The 22,509-nt window shown below is 35.3% G+C and overlaps 1 protein-coding gene across 4 annotated transcripts in view; it reads right to left on the reverse strand.

Annotated features, from left to right (window-relative positions):
• SCAF11 (SR-related CTD associated factor 11) overlaps positions 1 to 22,509 on the reverse strand; it is a 73,908-nt gene that overhangs the window by 14,539 nt on the left and 36,860 nt on the right. For all 4 annotated transcript variants that reach the window (XM_055318630.1, XM_055318629.1, XM_055318627.1 and 1 more), the window contains 3 exons: positions 19,128 to 19,205; positions 14,942 to 15,039; positions 12,529 to 12,590 (listed from right to left, as the gene is read on the reverse strand). In XM_055318630.1, the coding sequence (XP_055174605.1) occupies positions 12,529 to 12,590; positions 14,942 to 15,039; positions 19,128 to 19,205 (238 nt within the window). The remainder of the gene's footprint in view (positions 1 to 12,528; positions 12,591 to 14,941; positions 15,040 to 19,127; positions 19,206 to 22,509) is intronic.

The raw sequence follows: 22,509 nt of genomic DNA on the forward strand, positions 1-22,509 counted from the left end.
AGGGGCACAGGAAGAGAGAGGGCCAATTCTCATGAGCCCTACAACTGGGTTCAATCTCATGATCCTGAGATCATGACCTAAGCCAAAACTAAGAGTTGAATGCTTACAGACTGAGCCACCCAGGTGCCCGTTTTTATTTTAAAAGGTTATACCCCACCAGTGGATCCGCTCTTTAATTAATTAATTAATTAATTAATTAATTAATTAATTAATTAATTAGATGCAAAAAACAAAAAGGGATGCCTGGGTGGCTCAGTCTGTTAAGTATCTGACTCCTGATTTTGGCTCTGGTCATGATCTAAGGGTAGTTGAATAGAACCCCTCGTTGGGCTCCATGCTGGACATGGGGGCCTGCTTCAGAGTCTCTCTCCTTCTGATCCTCCCCCTCCCTACCCCTACTCATTCACTGTCACTCTCCAAAAAAATTAATTAAAATTAAAAATTAAAAAAGTTTGTAAACCAGTACTGATACTGAAAGTTAAATATGCAGAAAAGCTGCGTTTAAAATAATACTTGTATTTGTATAATTATTCCACCAAATGCCTTTTTTATCTTGTTAAGCTGGAAATACAAAGAAAATTTAAAAAGCCACAACACAGAAAACTGGTATGAAGCACTGGTAAAGTGCTGTGCTCAGAGCATGAATAATCAAATTCTAGTCAACATTTTCTGGTAGCCTATGCAAACCTTAAACCACCATGTTACAAGAAATATATGCAAGATATCAAATTACTATTATTTTTTAAAGATTTTATTTACTTATTCATGAGAGACACACAGAGAGAGGCAGGCTCCCTGTGGGGAGCCCGATGCAGGATTTGATCCCAGGACCCCGGGATCACACCCTGAGCTGAAGGCAGATGCTCAACTGCTGAGCCGCCCAAGTGCCCCGATATCAAATTATTTAATACCAGTAATGCAATGAATATGTCTTTTTCTGCTATAACCTAAAAACAGGCATTGCTAATTCACCTCAAGTAGCAGCTGACCAGAGGAACTGAGGCCATCAGCCCTTGTCAACCATAAATTATCATTTAGCTACTGGCAGCAATGTCAAGTACCTTCCTTCCTTCTCAAACTTTAAAATTAGGAAGAGCAGAAGTGTTGATTAAAATAGCTTTCTGTTATAGCAATGTTTTTGGCTGCACTGCTTATGATTGTGTTTTTTGGCCTTACTTGTCATATCAGGAAATTTATTTCTATGGATACACACTTCCAGATAAAGGATACTTTCTGCTAACCACTAAAATTGTGTTAACACCTTTTACAAATTACTGCTCTAGTTTTTCTTTACCACAAAGCCTATGTTATTAGTAATCTCTACCTATCAATGCATTTGTTGTCCGCAATAAACCGGTGTTGGTACTGTTGTCACTGCTCTCACCTCAGGACCTTAGAAAGTACACAGTGCAAGTGACAACAGATCTTTCAATCATCTTCTGCCTTGCTTGCCTCACAAAGGGCCTCATGACTTTGTTAAAAATAAATCACACTAATGAGGAGGCCTGTTTCCTGCTACCTATAAGACCATATGTATTTGGAGTTTCTTCTGTTAGTCCAGTTGGTAATAGGCTACTTTCTACTTAATAACATACTAATTTCCTTTCACGTTACCATACAACAGCTGTTTGGTTTCCTGCTATTATCCATCCTTCACATGTCGCACCCAGAACTGTTCTAACAAATGTAATTTCAACATTGGGGAAAGGAGTACTGGCTGAGTTCCAGGAATTTAATTTCTTGCTCTTCAATGTTTATTTAAAAGATACTTTTGTTATAGTAAGATTTTATTTGGGGGGGGGGGCAAGCAAGGGGAGGGGCAAATGGAGAGGGAAAGCAGACTCCCCACTGAGTGAGAAGCCTGACACAGGCCTCAATTCCAGGACCCCGAGATCATGGCCTGAACCAAAGTCAGACACTTAACCGACTGAGCCACCCAGGTGCCCTGATAACTGATTTTTAAAAACTGAGCGTAAAGAAGTCAGGAATAAAAAATCATAGGCACTCAGCCACATTCTAGAAGTAACTATCTCCTTCAGCTAAACAGAGAATTGCTGTGTTGTAGCTATACTGGGTCTTTTATACCCTAAGGTCTACTAAGTTGTTTTCACTCAAGTTTCATTCACTTAATACTTACTGAGTATGTAAAGCTTATATAGCACTCCCCTTGGAAACCCATCTCAGGAAGACATATTAAAAAGAATGCGCTCTATGGGAAGAACTGCTTTATGGCCAAAGTTACATGTGAAAATTCAAAAGGTATTTCACCTATCTGGGAATTTCTCAGGTAATTACTGAGCAGCTCCAATAACAATCTCAAAAATATTCAATACTGGTGGATTTGTCTAAACTGTGGTCTCCAAGAGACCATTTCACAAATCCACCCTACTAATAATCTATCTGCCTCTGGACAGCAATGATAGGCCTTTACGTTTCTTTTTTTTTTTTTACATTTCATTTTTTATTAAAGGAATGAATGTACAAACTTTAAGACATCAAACAGCACTTCTAGATTTATAGAGAAAAACTACAGAAATTTCCCACTCCCTGTAATGTAAGCACTCATCAAATCTCTTACCTATTTCTCCTAAATATTTGCCTCTTTACTTCTAAATAATAGGTCTATGCTACTCCACCTTGATTTTTTGGTTTCAGACATTTTCTAGTGACTTTTTTTTTTATTTTTACTACAGAAGATAAAAGACTTTAAACACCACTGCCCTACCCACTCCCTTAGCTGCTTCCACTGAATGTTCTTTTTGATATATCAACATTTGATAAGCAATATTACATTAATATAACTATATAAACATTATTCACAACCATGTACTAACTTATGATTAGTTTTCTTGTACAACTGTTTGCTTTTCCTAGGGTTAATTAACTACTGTTTTCTCTTTTCCCTTTTCTCTATATTAGCTAACTCTACAACAAAAGTACAAATCTCCTATTAATACACTCAAACACATCAACTCACCCACAAAATCTATTTCCTACTCTCTAGGAAATGCTATTTCTTTGTCCTGCTCCAGTCTGAACTGGTAACTCTCTAAAAGCTGTTTAGCAGTCATTCTCAACTATCCTCTATCATTATCCCAGTAATCCCATTTATCTTTTCTCTAGGTCAGAACTCATTTTCTGAATCTCACATTGTTCCTTCATTTACTTTCTCATTTAGTGAAGCATGCACATCCTCCAGCTGAATACTGAGAAAGGGTGTGTGATAATTGATTTTTGAGCTCTCACATGTTTGACAATGTCTGTATTCTACCCTAATACTTGGCTGACAGTTTAACAGGGTTTACAATGTCCTACATTAGTAATTATTTTCCCCAGAATTTTCAAGGCATCGCTCCGGTGCTGCATCCATTGTTGATAACATTCTTTTATACATGGGTCTGTTTTCTCTCTCTGGAACCTCTTAGGATCTTGTTTATCTGCAGAGTTCTAGAATTTTATGAAGCATATGAGTTCTTTCCTCTCTGCTATTCTGGGAAAATTTCCTTTGTAGTACCTTTTCTTGATAAGTTTCTGCCTTTTGACTTTCTTCTTTCTAAAATTCTATTATTTGGTACTGAATCTCACAGACTAATAGTCTATTGTCTCATTAACTTTTCATCTCACTTTCTCGGATTTTTCAGCTTATCCTCTATGCCTGAATTTTTAAAATTTATACTATAACATTTTTGATTTCCAAAAGTTTTCTTTTTTTAGTCTTGTTTCAATGATGAGCTATCCTTTTATCTGTGAGAATACTAACTTTTAAGTTGTTTTGTGTTTCCCAGAACTTGGGTTTATTCTTTCAGGTTCCTTTTGTCTCTGTTTTGAGCTCTATTATATTGGAGGTTTCCCTCAAATATCTGGTGATCCTTGATTTGTAAGACACTAAAATACTGATTGAAAAATGGTGAGAATGGGTGGTCAGAGCATTTCAACTAACAGATTTTAATGCAGGGTGATCAAGCAGAGATCTGGCTATTTCATTTGGAGACTCCCAAACATCAGTAACTTAAGTCTTTTCTCTTAGGCAAGATAGTATCCCAGAAGATGCCTCCTATTTCCCACTCTGGGAATAAACAAGACTGCCAGTGCTATAGGTAGAGAACTAGAGGCCTTAATTATTTGACTTAATTTCCCTCTCTTTACTCTGTTGTTTCGTCTATACTCATTTGTGCCAGAGTTTTATCTGGTTTAACCACTCACTCTAGAGAGTTAACCTCCAGTCTGCCTGGGTAGACTCCTTCCCCTACCCTGTTCAGCCAAGACTCTGCAGGATAAAGATCTTTTTTTTTCTTTTAAGATTTTATTTATTTACTCATGAGAGACACAGACAGAGGCAGAGACATAACATAGACAGATGGAGAAGTAGGCTCCCCAGAGGGGAGCCTGATGCAGAACTCCATCCCAGGACCCCAAGATGACATCCTAAGCCAAAAGGCAGATGGCTCAACCACTGAGTCATCCAGGTGCCCCAGGACAAAGTTCTTTAAAACATTTTAACCAATTCTGGGTTTTGGCACCACCCATATCCCTGCCTTCAAAGATAATGGAGGACTTCAGACCCAAGACAGACTAAGATTCTATGGTATGTTAACTGATTTCTTCTTAGCTCCACTTTCCCCATGAAAGCTTCAGCTTTCTGCTAAGACAATTAAAAAAAAAAAAAACAAAAAAACTGTACCTTCAACGTAGGGCTTGAACTCATGCCCCCAAGATCAAGAATCACATGTTCTATCAACTGAGCCAGCCAGACGCCCTATCTGCTAAGACAATTTACCATTCACTTCACACAATCACTTTCAAGTTTTGTGGACATCTTTATCTGCTGTCTCTTCGCCCTTGTTCTCTGGTCTTGTGGCTTTAAATTTTTCTTTTCATTCTTTTGTTGTCATTTTAGTAGGGTCCTGGGAAGGATTAGGGAATTAAACAGGTGCTAACAATCTGCTATGCTTAGCTGAAAGCTTGTCTTACTGGAGTTCAGCACATTCTAAAACATGCTTCATGAAATACTCATCCTGAAAGATGTTTCATGAAAACATCTTTTCTACAACACAAACTATTATGAAAAAGGCTCTTAGCTTACAGCCCAGTACTTGGCAGGTACCCAACTACAGCCTGTTTGATTCCAAAGTTAATAAACCCGTAATTAAATGGACCTAGCATATACTTAAAGAAGTACTCCATTAAGAAATGCCTGAAAAGGGGATACTTTTTATAAACTATATAATTTATAAACTATTAGCCCAAACCAAAGATTAATGTTCATTCTAAGTACAAAGTAAAGGACTTCAAAATAAAAAAAGTATGACAACTCAGTTGTCTGGCATACATAAAGAATGAAAGTGACATCTCCTTAACAAATTTGCCAAAGGTATGCAATCTAACCTTTGCCAGTATCTTCAGTAAGGCACCAGTATCATCATCAAATGAAGAAACTAAACAATTTACATAATTTTACTTCAGTCACAGATGATTTAATGGACAAACCAGTACAAAACCCAAGTGGCCCTACGTCCAATAAAATTGCCTATTAGGCCTGCTACAATTTTAACTAACATTATGCCAATAATTTCTAATCCAGATGAATGAATTTCACAATTTCATATACTTTATCCATTAGTTTGAGTAGTGTATAACATATAAATAACTTCAGGCATAAAGTCACACATGAATGTTCAAATAACAGCCCCTCCCTACTTCAAAAAATGTTAAGAAATGAAAGAAGCTGGGCAGCCTGGGTGGCTCAGCGGTTTAGCGCTGCCTTCAGCCCAGGGTGTGATCCTGGAGATCCCACATCAGGCTTCCTGCATGGAGCCTGTTTCTCCCTCTGCCTGTGTCTCTGCCTGTGTCTCTCTCTGTATATCTCATGAATAAATAAATAAAATCTTAAAAAAAAAAAAAGAAAGAAATGAAAGAAGCTAAACAAGTTGCTTCCAAAATCTACTCAAGCAGTCCTAGGTAAAAGACAAGGTTTTCTCAAGAAGTTCTTTTATAAAAAGAAATTTAAATACCCTTAGGACACAATGGCTCTTATACAGTGTAACTAGGTAAATAAATAAAGATGTATTTAATATGCATAACTTGCCGCTAACTCTACCTTCATCTTAATCTCTTAATTCTTTGCTCAGTCATCAAATGCCTACATTTAAGCACCTAAGGTTGCTTTTCTCTGGTATAACTTTGAGACATTACTGCCCTCAAACTTTGAGACAATTACAAGTGACATTTATAGGTTCTCTTCGTGTCTTCTAAAGAGGCAATTTGTTAATAAACAGTATTGAAGAAATATAAGAAACATGAATTTTTTTTTAAAGGAGAAACATTTTAATGTAGTAGAACCAATGAAAAAAAACATCAGAAGAAATGTTCCCACCAAAGGGCAGAGGTCAGACCATGAGCACCATTAGATGCTAGCAACTCTCCCTGCCACCACCTCACACTGAAATGAAGGGGCTGCTGAGTCACTTGCCTTTTTTCAGATTTTAATTCAATTAACATATAGTGTATTATATTAAGTTTCAGAGGTAGAGTTCAATGGTTCATCAATTATATATAACACCCAGTGCTCATTACATCATGTGCCTTCCTTAATGCCTGTCACTCAGTTGCTTCATCCCCCCCCCACCCCTCCCCTCCAAGGACCCTCAGTTTGTTTCCTATGATTATTAAGAGTCTCTTATGGTTTTGTTTTCCTCTCTGATTTTGTCTTTATTTTTCCTTCCCCTATGCTCCCTCTGTTTTGTTTCTTAAATTTCACAAGTGAAATCATGATAATTGTCTTCCTCTGATTTATTTTGCTTAGCATAATACCTTCCAGTTCCATCCACGTCACTGCAAATGGCAAGATTTCATTTGTTTTTGGTGGCTGGGTAATACTCCATTATATATATATCACATCTGCTGAGGGACTCTGGGCTCTTTCCATAGTTTGGTTATTGTGGACATTGCTGCTATAAACATTGGGACTCAGGTGCCCCCCTTCCGAGCCCCACCTTTGTATTTTTGGGGTAAATACCTAGTAGTGCCAATTGCTGGATTATAAGGGTAGCTCTATTTTTAACTTTCTGAGGAACCACACCATACTGTTTTCCAGAGTGGCTGTACCAGCTTGCGTTCCCACTAGCATTGTAAAAGGGAGGAACATGAAAAGTAAAAACTCTTAAAGGTCCTATTCCTATAACTGTGATTTATGAACTTTACTCTGAAAGAAAAAAAAAAAAGACTTATTACATTTCTGAAAGGCAAGGCAAAATAATCAGATAATTGATCTGTAAGTAGGGAACAGACATGATGCTATCAAAATGATAGTTAATTCTATACTAATTATTTTTTTAGCTCAAAAGTACATCCAAACAAGAGCTATCAAAATAAGATAATAATTTGAGTTATAAAGGCTGTAGACAACCATAAAATGAAAGGTTTAAGATGGCTAAAATTACTAATATCATGCTTTCGTATTACCTGTAGTGGGAAGAGACCCCAGATCCAGAGTCAGAAAACTGGTCAAATCCTGGCTGCTCCTAATGTTAGCTATGTGGTCTTGGTCAAGACACGGAGCCTTTTAAAACTGCCTTAAAGTTTACAATTATGAACGTCTCTGAAAATTCTACAACATATAAAAATATGATACCTACAGAACAGATTTGACTAATGTTAACATTTAGCCATTTTTATTTAACATTAATCTGTCTCCTTCCTTCATTAAAGGAAACTACGTACCTGAAATTGGTAGTATGTTCTCATGCATGTTTTTATTACTTAAGCTTCCTGAATCTTGGTTTTCTATTTGTTACTCTATAGGTCAATTATCTTTTATTATCGTAAGTAGTTGCAGCCAAGGACAATCAAAGAGTAAGTACTTAATAGCCACTACCACTTTGCATGATATCCTGGAAAATGCTATTCAGAAAATACCCACAAGAAACTTAAAATCTTATAGAAGAAAAAAGAAAAAAAAAAAAAAACAACCAACCCACACACACATGTGACAGGTTTCAATAACTCTAGCAATTACTCTTTTTGGTGCTCATATTGTCCCATTTTTTGGCTAGAGGGAGCCCAATCAAATTGATCCCTAAGACTTTTTGTTATGATGCCAATAGCCAAAAAAACTTCCTTGATTTTAGAAAAATGTTCTAGGAACATCTTATTTACTACCTCAAACCCAGAATCAGTTGTTTACTTCAAGGTGCCCTGGTACTTTTATTGGGAAATAGTATTTGAAGAAATCCAGGCACCAGGGCTGGGTTACAGTGTTTTCATATCATTTACAAATTTTATTTTATAAATACTAAAACAGCTCTTTAGTTACCTTGTAGTGAAAAGAACCCTTCTCCCCCAATTCATGTCTACCTGGAAACCTCAGAATACTGCCATTTAGAAATAGGGTCTTGGTAGATGCAATTAAGGTAAGACTGATAGAAGATCATACTGGATTAGGGTGGACGCTAACTAAATACAAGGAGAGTGTCCTTATCAGACACAGAAAATTATATAGGGAGACACAGAGAAGGATATATAGGGAGACACAGAAAGGACATGTGGAGATGGAGATGCCAAAGATGCAGCTACAAGCCAAAGAATGCCAAAGATTGCCAGGAGCCACCAGAAATTAGGAAGAAGCAAGGAACTGTTGGGGATTTACCCCAAAGATACAGATGCAATGAAACGCCGGGACACCTGCACCCCGATGTTTCTAGCAGCAATGTCCACAATAGCCAAACTGTGGAAGGAGCCTCGGTGTCTATCGAAAGATGAATGGATAAAGAAGATGTGGTTTATGTATACAATGGAATATTCCTCAGCCATTAGAAACGACAAATACCCACCAGTTGCTTCAACGTGGATGGAACTGGAGGGTATTATGCTGAGTGAAGTCAGTCAATCGGAGAAGGACAAACATTATGTGTTCTCATTCATTTGGGGAATATAAATAGTAGTGAAAGGGAATATAAGGGAAGGGAGAGGAAATGTGTGGGAGATATCAGAAAGGGAGACAGAGCATAAAGAGTCCTAACTCTGGGAAACGAACTAGGGGTGGTGGAAGGGGAGGAGGGCGGGGGTGGGGATGAATGGGTGATGGGCACTGAGGGGGGCACTTGACGGGATGAGCACTGGGTGTTATTCTGTATGTTGGTAAATTGAACACCAATAAAAAATAAATTTATTATTAAAAAAAAAAAAAAAGGAAGAAGCAAGGAAGGATTCTTCCGTAGAACCTTCAGAGGGAGCATGGGTCTGCCAACATCTTGACTTCAGAATTCTAACCTCCAGAATGGTGAGAAAACAAATTTCTGTTGTTTTAGGCCACCAAGTTTGTGGTTAATTTGTTACAACAGCTCTAGGGAACTAATATAGACCTAGGCATAGCGTTCTTTTGTTTTTAAATCAAATCATAAATAAAAATTAATAATACAGGCATAATAAATCATAAAACTTCCTTACATGCAGAATCAAACTTTTTCTAATTACACACCTTCCTGGACTTACGATGGGATTATGTTTCAACAAACACACTACACTGTAAGTTGAAAATACTTACATTTAATACACCTGACCTACCAAACATCACAGCTTAGCCTACCCTACCTTAAACACACTCAGAACACTGCCATTAGCCTACAGTTGGGCAAAATCATCTAATACAAAACCTATTTTATAATAGTGTTGAATATCTCATAGATAGAATTTACTGAATACTGTACTGAAAGTGAAAAACAGATAGGCTGTATGGGTACAGATTGGTTATATTAGTAGAAGTATATTAGCTTTTTACTCTCATGATTGCATGGCCCAGCATCACAAGAGTACTGTATGTACTATGTATACGTATTCACTGGCCCAGGAAAAGATCAAAATTCAAAGTGTACTTTCTACTGAATGTGTGTCACTTTCTCACCAACAGAAAGTCAGAAATCCTAAGTCTAAACATCATAAATTGGGGACCATCTGTAATCTGAAAATAAATAGATCTTATTTACATATGACATGCAAATATCCATGTTTCTTCAGAGCACCTCTAGTGGTTGTAGAGTAGGCTTCTTAAGTGTTCAAGAGAGAATTCTTGATAATACTCCTAAACATTCTATCAGCATTCACCATTTCAGTAATTAGCAACACCATTTTAACAGTTCATCAGGCCAAGACCTTAGAATCAGCCTTATATGCAACATTCAATCCATCAGCAAATTCTGTTAATTTCACCTCTGAAATATATTCAGAATTGAACCACTTCTCACTATTTCCACCAATACCTTCTTGGCCCAATCTACCATGATCCGTAGCCTAGAAAATGGCCACCTAACTAGTCTCTCAGACCTCCTATGATCTATTCTCCCCATAACAGGAAATTTACCCTTTAATAAACATGTCAGATCATGTTACCCTAGAAAATTCTTCTCACTTCACACAGGCCCTAAAGGACCTGCCTACCAATGTCCTACTCTTCCTCCTCTACCTAACTCAGTCATTTTAGTTATACTGACCAATGTGCTATTCCTTGAACATACCAAGGTTGCTCTTGCTCAGGGCTTTTGTATTTGCTATTGCCTCACGAGCTAGAACACTCTTCCCTGGGATATCTTTATCGCTTCCATCCCTTAATTCTTTTAGGTTGCTAATTTAAATATAAACTTATCCAAGAGGATTTCCCTGATCCCTTATATAAAATATCATATCCACAATGTCATCACCCTTTATCCCTTTACCCTGTTCTTCTTTAAAAGCACTTATCACCACCTGTCATATTATACATTTATCTTTTTATTGTCCACAGAAGATACACTATTAGCAAGTACTTTGTCTCTTTTGTATACTACTATACTCCTAAGAGTCTAGAACTGTGCTTAGTATGGTTTGTTGAATGGGAAGAGTTGATCTCAATTCCCTTTGGCTCTACTAGTATTAACATCTTATACTGAGTACGCGCTGTATACAGATTTAGAATTTAAATCTGAGTAACTTTCATTAAATAACTAAATACATGTTAACTATGTCATCAGGTACATAATCTATTTTAATGAAATAAGTAAAACTGGCCATTTCACATATATTAAACTCCTTCAAGTAAAAAGCAACATCATAGAAAAAACTAAAAGGAAAATCAAGTACCCTCAATGAATCCAGGTTTGTAAAGACATTTGCTCATAACTACCTAGGTATTAGTTAGTACTCCTGTAGTATCCACTCATAAAGCATAATGAGTATTTCTAACTATTCTAAGCCAAACAAATTAATTCAGGCATCTTCACTTAAGTAGACACAGCACTATGTTACAGGGCTTGGACAGTGTTAACCTTCTGGCAGGAAGAGTTTTCTCTCCCTAAAAAGAAGTCCATGCAAAAGACATATACTAAAGGAATTTTTAGTAGTCCTAAAATTAAGATTAATATAGTGAGAACATGCCAAGTTACTAAAGAAAATCTAACTCATTTATCTTCCTCAGCAGTAAATTTCATATCAGATCTTAGAGTTACTGAGCAAAGGCTATCCATAAAAAAGGATGCTAATCTATAGCAATGACAGAAAAACAAAGTTTTGACACCTGAACTTTTTAACAAAAGAAAAATGCTATATAACCACAGAAGTCCTTATACTACACTTTCATGTTAATAGTAAATTCAACGGCAGTAAATGTGGGAACCTATAAACCTGAAAGATCATGTTAATTCCACTCAAAAAAAGTAACACCCAAACTTCATAACATAAAAAATGAAGCTGATTATCATTTATTTTTAAGATCAATGAATTCATTAATTCTTTGAATCTATAAACAGAAATTCATTGTAACCTAACCTGGAAAATACATGTTCATCCCCTTGCTTACAAACAACTCATAGTAAATTTTTCTTTGGAACAGAATAAACGGCTTGAACCCTGAGGAGGAGTCACAAAGCACAAAAATGGTGCCATTTTTCTCAGGCCCTGTTGCAGGCTTTCCTGAATTAGAGAACCACGCACCAGACAAGAACAAAAGACAGGAATATTTAACTGCTCATGTAGATAAATCTATAAGAGGTGCTTCATTTCCAAACAAAAGTTTCAAATTAAAAGTGTGGCTAAAGGCCAAACCACAACTTCTCCTGGAAACTGTGACTTAACTTCCTACTGCCACAGACTGCTCCTAGTAACCATGAAGCTACTGCTTAGCTTCTGGCCCACAAACTGTTTTACCTCACCCCTCTAAGGACTTGTGCAGAGTGCAGTTAAGACCACATGCAGGCTGCTAACCACCAAGTAATTAGAAAACTCTTCTCTCCTTCCCTTTTCTAACACAAACAGCACGTGTGTGCACATACACTCACAGGCCATCTCTTCCATCCCTCAAGTTGAGCATAAAGGGGAGAAGACGGCATAGGTGACTCCAGGAAAACAGTTTATATAGGACCGATCACAAGAGACAGAGCTCAGTAGAGTTTTGGACATGACTATTTTCCAAACCAAAACATAACTAATAATTCTTATTAGAACTTTAACACAGCATTGAAGTTAAAAAACAAATAAGATAGAAAACACAAGAAAGTCACTTACTATGTGTCATCTTCAAGTCATTAAGTTTTGCACTTAATAGATCTTCTTTTACAACTTTTTTCCTGTAAACATTAATAAAGAGGTGAAATAACTAAGTTATTACTCTGCCCATTTATTTTCAATTTGCTGCTAAGCAAAATAAGACTAATAATGCACTGGATTTTAAATTCTAGCAAAGAAAGCATGACTAGTTGTCACTCCCCATTCAGTTGCCACTTTCCACTCCAATGACTTATAAATGAGGTTCATTACCAAGAAAAAAAAAACAATCTACCAAGAAAAAAAATTTTTCTCAATTCCCTTCCCTGGAATTAGTATAAAGTATCAGATAGGGAGAGATGTCAGTTGTTTTTTGTTTTTTTTTTTCAACTGCTTTAGAAGGGAGGCAACACTGAATGGATATCTAAGTGTTGTAGAGACTAGCCTATGTGCAGTAAATGTAAGATTGAATGAGAGGAATGCTAAAAACATTCAGAGCCTACAAAGATATTGAAATATTGAATATAAATATTCAATAGCTGACAGATTTTCCACCTTGGGAGAAATCATGAAGGAGCTGACTTGGTAGGCAAAAGCAAAGTATTATTTTGCATCTGTTATTTCTCTATACCATCCCACTACCGCAAATCCCTGAGAAAAAGCAGTTAAGCATATGGACTATTTCAGCTGTGTTAGACCCACTGAATGGCCCTGTTATAGGTCAGATAGTGACAACCACTGCACTCTCAGTAAGGGCCAGAAAAAATTCAGAGAAAGCATAAAATCCATATCCATGACACAGCTACACCTAGTGATAGGAGATGAAGCTAGCAGAAGTTCTTCAGTGTGCTGGGAGAAGTGTGCAACTATCTTCTATGTAAACATAAAATGCAAGAATCAAAACTGACTCATAAAGTTAAAACATTAATAAAATTTACTCTAATGCAGTTACTAACTTGGGTTTATGACTGGGTTCTTGGAATGTTGTGTTCCATAAATCCCTTAAAATCACATACAAAGTTTTGTCTGTAAGTATATTTGATGAACTGCTTTTCCGGTAGAAGGTATCTGTAGCCTTCTTCAGATTCTCAAAGTCCATAACTTCCAAAAAGATTAAGAGCTGCAGTACTATAAATTGTGGCATAATTTAATAAACCTTAAGAACTATTGTCAAATGTTTTAGCAACTAAATAAATCTACTCTGTTAATAAATAAGTAGTCTGGGGGGGTGCCTGAGAGGTGCAGTTGGTTAAATGTCCGACTCTTGGTTTCAGCTTGGGTCTTGATCTCAAAGTCCTGAGATCAAGCTCCATGTGAGGCTACATGCTCAGCATGGAGTCTGCTTAAGACTCTCTCTCCCTCTGCTGCCCCCTTGCCTAAAATAAATGAATCTTTAAAAGAAGATGAAAAAAAAGTAATTAGTACCCTGATTTAATGTACTAATCAATCATAGATTTAAGTATGAATTGGCAATATATATTGTCTTAGGAATACAACTTTTGGACAGTTCTGAATATATGTCAGATCAAAATGGGCTTAACTTTTAAATGTATTAGAACAATTTACATATTAATAAATTAATTTCCAGTACACTATTAACTCAATTTAGTTAAAAAAAAATACGTTAGGGATCCCTGGGTGGCGCAGCGGTTTGGCGCCTGCCTTTGGCCCAGGGCGCGATCCTGGAGACCCGGGATCGAATCCCACATCGGGCTCCCGGTGCATGGAGCCTGCTTCTCCCTTTGCCTATGTCTCTGCCTCTCCCTCTCTCTGTGACTATCATAAATAAAAAAGAATAAAAATAATAAAACCTTTTAAAAAAAAAATACGTTAAACATCTATTATACTTATGTACTAAACAGTGTATTTCTAGGCATTTATGTTTTAACAGCAGCAATTAAAGAAACAAATCCAAACGTGTTAAAACACAAATGGTTGTTACGGTAGGTACCAAGTACCTGCTACAATATAAAGAAAGAAAATCATCAATAATAAGCAGTTTCAATTACAACTGTCTTATGAAGAATGCTGTGCTATATATCATTAGTTACTTTCTACTTTTTGCCTATAAATATTAAAGCAGTGCTATGCAAAATGTGGTCAGTGGACTAGGGCTTATTCATTATTTGTCATATACAAAAATGAGTAAGCTTTAACTTACACTGCTATAAGATTTTTATTTTACAAAAATATCCATCTAAACAGATTACAGAAAAAAAACTAAAAAAAAAAAATCATCAAAGACACAGTTAAAATTCTATTTTCAGATTTCAGCTGGTCTTTTCTTAAATTACCAAGTGTGTGCTTTAAAAGAGGTAACTGAATACATTTAAACTCCACATCATTAAAAAAGAAAGAAGAAAAAGTATTCTTCTTCATAAGCTTTCTTCTGGTTCTAAACATTTGAACTCCAGTTCTAAAGTTTATCACTAACCTCATATAGCTTTTAGAATTTTCACAACAGGAGAGCTGTTTCTTAAAAGAACTTTCAGTTTTGTCTTTTGTTTCTCTCAACTGTCTTTTTACTTGAACCTAGAAGAAAAGCAAAATCATTTATTTAGAGTGATAATCCAGCATCACAAATGATAACTTATCAATTCTCCTTTGAAAGGATAAAAAAGAAACAAAATTGTCTGAATGAAAGAGTAGCTCATATACATATGCTTATTTATTCAAGCATGCTAAACCGTTAAGACTGGTTAAGTATGCTAAAGCTCTGTGGAAAAAAAATATTGAGAGGCGTGTAAACAGAAAGTGCTCATGAGCATAAATATATGTATATACATAGGACTGAGAAATTAACTCTATTTGAGGATAACAAAGAAGACTTTAATGACACGGTCTTAATGGCAGGAATTTGTCTAAGGAAAAAATATTCTGAATGGAACAAAGGATACAGTTGCAAGCAACAATGAGAAGCCAATGAAGACAGGGAAGAGTGTATTAGCAGGATATGAAGTCGATGTAATATATTAGGACCAGATTATAAAGGGCCTCAAATAAGAAAATAACTCCAAGGGAACCAAAGAATAAATGGAGCTACTAAAGCAAATGAATGAAATGATCAAATCTCCTTTTCAAGATAAACTTTGCCAGTGATATGGAAAATGAACCAGTTAAGGAAGAGACTATTAAGGCTGGGAAACCAAAAGAAAATTCTTATAGTCATGTCTTATAGTCATGTCGATCTACACTGTGTGTGAGACAATAGTCATTAGCCATATGTGGCTAGTGAGCACTGAAATGTGGCTTGGTTGAATTGAGATATACTCTAAGTGTAAAATATACACTGGATTTCAAAGATATAGAACAACAAAACACAAGGTAAAATATCTCAATAATAATTTTTAAAAAACACTGTATGTTGACATATTAGATATGTTGAATTAAATTAATTATAAAGATTGTTTCTTTTTACTCTTCTAATGTGACTACTAAAATTTTTAAATTATCACAGCTTGTAGTATATTTCTATCGGCAGAACGAGTCTAGATGACAATATGAAGGCTTACAAAGAAGTGACGAGAGAATGAAGAAGAAACACATTTAAGACATTTCTCTACCCAAAGATGACAGAGAAAGAAAAAATGGAGAAGTCTCAGATGAGTTCTTGATTTATTAATGTTAGATGAAGATATAAATCTGGTTCTGAGGAAAGAGATCTGGGCTAGTGTTAGAGTTTTAGAAGCCATGCAAATACACATAAGAGCTTAAAGCTACTGGAGTATTCGAGAAGATGTAGAAAGTACCCCTAGAAAATTGAGAGGAACTTAAAATTTTAGAAATTATTTTTAAAAAGGCTAAGGTAGGCAGAGAGCCTTGTAATTGTAAAGATTGTAAAAGGTCAGATTAGTAAGACAAACATATATACAAAATTCATAAAAGGATTTTACCGTAAGCCCAAGAAAATAAAGGGTAGTCAAGAGCACCACATGCAGAAAACAAAAACTATTCCAACCTTAGTGAGGACAGTTTTAGTAAAATAACATGATAGAGGTAAATGTTCAATGTAAGTTGAAAAGGAATTATGAAAAGGGAGTAAGTAAGCAAGTATAGATGTCCCTATAGTAAGCAACTATAGATAATTGGAAAGGAATAAAGATGATAAAGTGAAGATTCAGAAGTAAAGGTCAAAAGAAAATATTAAGAACATGTAAGTAATATCACATAATAGGAAATACTTTTTAAGTCTAACTAAATTAGGTTACCACTGCACCAAACTTTTTTATTACTATTTTCTATTTATTTTTTAAGGATTTTATTTACTTATTCATGAGAGACACACAGAGAGGCAAAGACATAGGCAGAGTGGAGAAGCAGGCTCCCTGCCAGGAGCCTGATGCAGAACTCAATCCCAGGACCCCAAGGGTCATGACATGAGCCAAAGGCAGACACTTAACCACTGAGCCACCCAGGTGCCCTGCACCAAACTTTGTTGAAAAAGATAGATAGATAAATGATTGATTGATTGATTGATTGATTTGAGAGGGGGAGGGGCGGGGGGGAGAGAGAGAGAAAGTCCCAAGCAGACTCTGCACTCAGTGTGGTGCCTGACCTGGGCCCAATCTCACAACCCTGAGATCATAATCTGAGTGGAAAGCAAGAGTGAGATACTCAACCCACCCAGGCAACACTGCACCAAAATTTTAATTGAAGTAAAACACAAACCATATTAAATATAAAACATAAACTGTTATTCCAAGCAACAAAACTATTTCACATAAAGCAACAAAAAAAGTTTTAGAGGAAAATGTCTTTGGAAGCTAGTTCATGCCAATACATCTTCAGCAACATAATATATACATATCTGAAAAAACAGAGAAGCTGTCTTTCAAAGAAGCCATGTCTTAATTTTGATCATATTACACATTTATATAACGTATCTTTTCTCCAAGAATACTAATTTATACAGACTTATAATTACACAATTACAATAAAGCAAAATCATTTTTTACATATGTCATGTTATTTCAATTGAAGTGTCATTTGTTCCTTGTCACTGAGATTTATCTGTTAAAAATATATCAAAACAAATTATAAATACCTACACTGAGAATATCTTATGCTTAAATAGTTTTAGGTCACTTCCATAGCTCTTCCTACTCACAAAGACAGGAACCAAGCTGTTTTTGACTTATCCTGCTATTTGGGAACATCCCCCCAACCAACCATCAAGGGCATCAGGTATGTATATATTAAGAATTCTTTTCTTTTTTTTCTTTTTTAAAGTAAACTCTACCTGCAACGGGGGCTCAAATTCATTACCCTGAGATCAAGAGCTGTATACTCAGGGGCACCTGGGTGGCTCAGTGGTTGAGCATCTGCCTTTGGCTCAGGTTGTGATCCCGGGATCGAATTCTGCACTGGGCTCCTCATAGGGAGCCTGTTTCTCCCTCTGCCTATGTCTCTGCCTCTCTCTCTCTGTGAAAGAAAGGAAGAAAAGGAAGAGAAGAGAAGAGAAGAGAAGAGAAGAGAAGAGAAGAGAAGAGAAGAGAAGAGAAGAGAAGAGAAGAGAAGAGAAGAGAAGAGAGAGAAGAGAAGAGAAGAAAGAGAAGAGAAGAGAAAAGAGAAAAGAAAAGAGAAAAGAAAAGAAAAGAAAAGAAAAGAAAAGAAAAGAAAAGAAAAGAAAAGAAAAGAAAAGAAAAGGAGTTGCACACTCCACCAATGGAGCCAGAATTGCTAATTCTTAAAAGTATTTCTGGCTATACATTTCATTCATGACTTGTAAATGATACCTCAAGAAATCTTCTCATACATTTTACATAACTACTTACTCTCCTTTTGTCTTTTTGCCTTTTACTCATTAACTCAGGAATATGTTCCTATTTCTTTTTATTCTTTTATTTGTAAAAATAAATCTAACTATAAATCATAATCATGATTCATAATCATAAATGAGTGATATATGTATTTAAATGTGCATCTCATGAAAGTTATTAGGATTAAGCATTATAATAAAATCATACTTAAGAATAAAAGTCATCTGCCCATGCCAACCTGGAAACTATGAGAAATCTCTCAAGATCTCTATCAATCCCTGCATTCTCCAACTGCTCACTTTCTTTCAAGTACCAACACTTCAACACACCATTTTATATTTAGTTTTACTAGCTTAATTTTCCTAATATAATAATGCTTTTCATGAAAGACAATTTTTGGGTATTTCAAACTTAAGTTTCAGTGCACTTGGTCTTTGAATCTCCTATTTCATTTCAAACCCCTTCTCAATGGAAAAATGTATTCAAAGCACTATCCAATGAATAAGTGTTCCTGACATACAAAAGTCCTCACACTAAAAAATTTTTAAATTTAAACCTCCTGCAATATAAGACTAAATGTAAAACTTCTTTTAGAGCAACAGAAGTAGTATTTTGTGGAAAATCATAAGGTTAACTAACATGGATATGTCTTCTTTAAGAGGGCAAAGAAAAAAAAGGTTCAGAATTTTTGTATCCTTGTAGGTAAGTCTGGGCTTGCCATGCTAAAGAGAAATGATAAATCATATATTAAATCTAAAGTGGAACAATTCATAAATATACTCAAACTGGCAATCTATGAAGGCAAAATCATCTCAATTAAGTTTATACAATTCATGGTACAAAATAAAACTTGAGTCTCACCTTAACACAACCTTCCAATGCACTCAATTTAAACACTGCCTGAAACGGTTTTCGGTCAACAGGACATGAAGCCAGTATCTGAAAAATGATTAGCAAATTATAACTTTACAAGTGTTTCTTTAGGAAAGATCAAAATTAAACTATAACAAATGCATTTATAATAAGTTTTCTACTGGAAAAGGAAATAGAAAAAGTTTTTTCTTCTTTCAAATATAAAAATACTTTCCATCTGTACCATGTCAGAGAGTAATAAATATCTTAAATTTGTTAAATTCATTCAAACACTTATTAAGCACTATGCTAGCATATTAGCATTATGCTAGATAAGTGCACTACAACAATCAATGAGAGATAAAAATCTGTTATCAAGATAACATCTATCAAGACCTGCTTATGGGGATCCCTGGGTGGCTCAGCGGTTTAGCATCTGTCTTGGGCCCAGGGCCTGATCCTGGAGTCCCGGGATTGAATACCACATCGGGCTCCCTGCATAGAGCCTGCTTCTCCCTCTGCCTGTGTCTCTGCCTCTCTCTCTCTCTCTGTCTCTCTCTCTCTGTCTCTCATGAATTAATAAAATCTTAAAAAAAAAAAAAAAAGACCTGCTTACACAGCTGAGAACTACTGGTATATTGAAAGGAGAACTACACTGAAATCAACAGCTCTGTGATCTAAAGCACTTGGGCAACTCTAAATCAGCTATAGAAGGAATGGCTTAGACAGGTCCCATACAGATTTCAATATTCTATGACTTAATATTTCTCTCCAAATAAATTATTTTGAATAAACAGTTATATCAGCAATAGCTTCTCCGGAAAGTTTCTTATATATCCTTCAGAGAATAACCAATGCATATACATATATATGGTATATCTTTTTAACATGCAAGATAATTAATTCATATGCTGAACTGAATTTTGTCTTTCTTTTAATTATGTATCTTAGATTGGTTTATATTACTATTTCTAAGTGGCCCTATTCTTAATTAATACCATGGTATGCCTAAGAGTTTTAATTTACACTTTCTTTCAAATAAGTAAAAGTGGGCATATTTTCTTATCTTTAAGAGCTCTTCAAAGTTCTTTTTCTTTAAATTGTTTATTCATGCCCTTTGCCTAACTTTTTTATTAGGTTGCTGGTCTCTTTAAGAAAACTGAATTGCAGGCATTGATTAAGAAAAATCATCTTTTGATCACTAATTGATTCTAAATGAACTTTATTCTGATAAAATTATTTCCTGTACTTTCAAAACTAATGTGATCAACTACAGGAGTTTCTCTCATTATATATTTAACTATTTATACAGGAATAGGTCTATATTTAAATAATTTGAGATGGAGTGTATTGTCCACTAGAGTAGGAGGGAAGATTCTGTACCATATAAAATTGCCAAAAGATGATATTATTAATACTTACAGTTATAAAAGTAAAACAGGATTTTAACAACATAATAGCAACAGTCTAAAAGACCACAAGATATTAAATGGAATTTTGATAAAATTATCTTATATTCCTTAGTGGAAAAAATGTCATTTTTGCCTTTCTGGACTTTGGAACATATCAAGATATGTTTATACAAGCATAGGAAGACCAGACCATATGTAGACTTTGATAATAAAATACATTTTCACAAAGCCTATGAGAGAAGTCAAAATATAAATTGAGTTACTTTTCACTACTCTGCTAAAAAGTAATTCTTCTTTTCCTGTTAAGTAAATAGGTCTTAATAAAATGCTTTACCACATCTGAATTAGGAAATGTCACCTTACTGTATTAAATCGGTTCTGACTGGTAAAAGCCAGCTCAGCTTACTTCCAAGTTTTATAGATTTAGGATGCTATTACTTTCCCTACAGAAAACTTGACCTTAAGAAGCTTTGTGACAAGTAGTGACAAAGCTGTCTATATCTTTTTAATAATGCATTGCAAATAGCAATTCTAGTTCAAGGAACTCAACTATGTGATTGTTGTTTACCACATTAGCATTTTACTATATGAAATTTCTTTTTTTTTTAATTTTTTTTTAATTTTTATTTATTTATGATAGTCACACACACAGAGAGAGAGGCAGAGACATAGGCAGAGGGAGAAGCAGGCTCCATGCACCGGGAGCCCGACGTGGGATTCGATCCCGGGTCTCCAGGATCGCGCCCTGGGCCAAAGGAAGGCGCTAAACTGCTGCGCCACCCAGGGTTCCCACTATATGAAATTTCTTAAACTAGAAGTTGTATTAATATATTTATAATTCAAAATAATATTTAAAAGTAAAAACTTTCAGGGCGTCTGCATGGTTCAAGTTAAGTGCTCAACTCTTGATTTCAGCTCAGGTCATGATCTCAGGGTTGTGGGGTCAAGCCCCATGTTGGGCTCTGCACTGGGTGTTGAGCCTGCTTAAGATTTTCTTTCTACCTCTCTCTCTCTAGTTTAAAATTTTTTTTAATTTAAAAAAATAAAAATTTTCAAGTTCTTACAAATAGCTAAGATTTCAGAATATACCTATTTCTATTTTAAAGGTAAATTTAGATAGACATTCAAAAAAAAAACAATGAAAGATGTAAACTTTGTCTCTGTCAAGGTTTTTTAAAGAACTACTAACAAAGGGAAGTTCTGAATTTATTATCTACTTTCATATCTTGTCCTAATAAGTAAACTTGAGCAAATTAGACTGTGTGTCTTGGCTACCTCATTTGTGAATATACAGATAATAGAACCTCTCTATGGTTCTTATGGGAATTAATGGAATTACTCTAAGAGTGTATGGCATATACTAAGCATTGTGTAAAGTCTTCCAAATATCAACTAACTCCACTATACAAACAAAAACAAAAAAAGCTTAGTTTGTTAAGAAAAAGACAACCCACAATATGTTGTTTTACACCCAGGGGAGAGAAGTTCCTAAAGATTTTTTGTTGGAATTTGCAAAGCTCATGACACATATGGAAATTAATATATTTCATTGTATCTATTTCAATTTGTAACACTTAAGATCTAATGATAAAGCCAGCGTGTTCAAGAAATTTACTCTGTATCAGGTGCACTGAATCTTTCAAAACTTCTGAAATTACATAACCTTATTTTCTTCCTTATTAAATTTCCTTGGTTGACACCAGCTAAATGGTACTCCTTCCTTTAAAACTGACAGTTTTAACCTGAGCCATTCCATTTTGATCTGTTTCAAATAATAGGGTTCTGAGTAAGATTTTGGTTTTGTTCTCTTCTCCATAAGCATAATTGCCACAGATTTGTTTAAGGTTTCATTGGAAGAAAAGGTTGTAACTGCTACTACAAAAACAAAAAGAAAACAAAAAAATAGTTGGAAAATCACTGCTATATATTCTCACAATATGTGTATACTTACATTTTCTAAATCTAGTTAGTACTAGAAA

The sequence above is a fragment of the Nyctereutes procyonoides genome, unplaced genomic scaffold (assembly GCF_905146905.1).
Source record: "Nyctereutes procyonoides isolate TBG_1078 unplaced genomic scaffold, NYPRO_anot_genome, whole genome shotgun sequence".
Classification (NCBI taxonomy): Eukaryota; Metazoa; Chordata; class Mammalia; order Carnivora; family Canidae; genus Nyctereutes; species Nyctereutes procyonoides.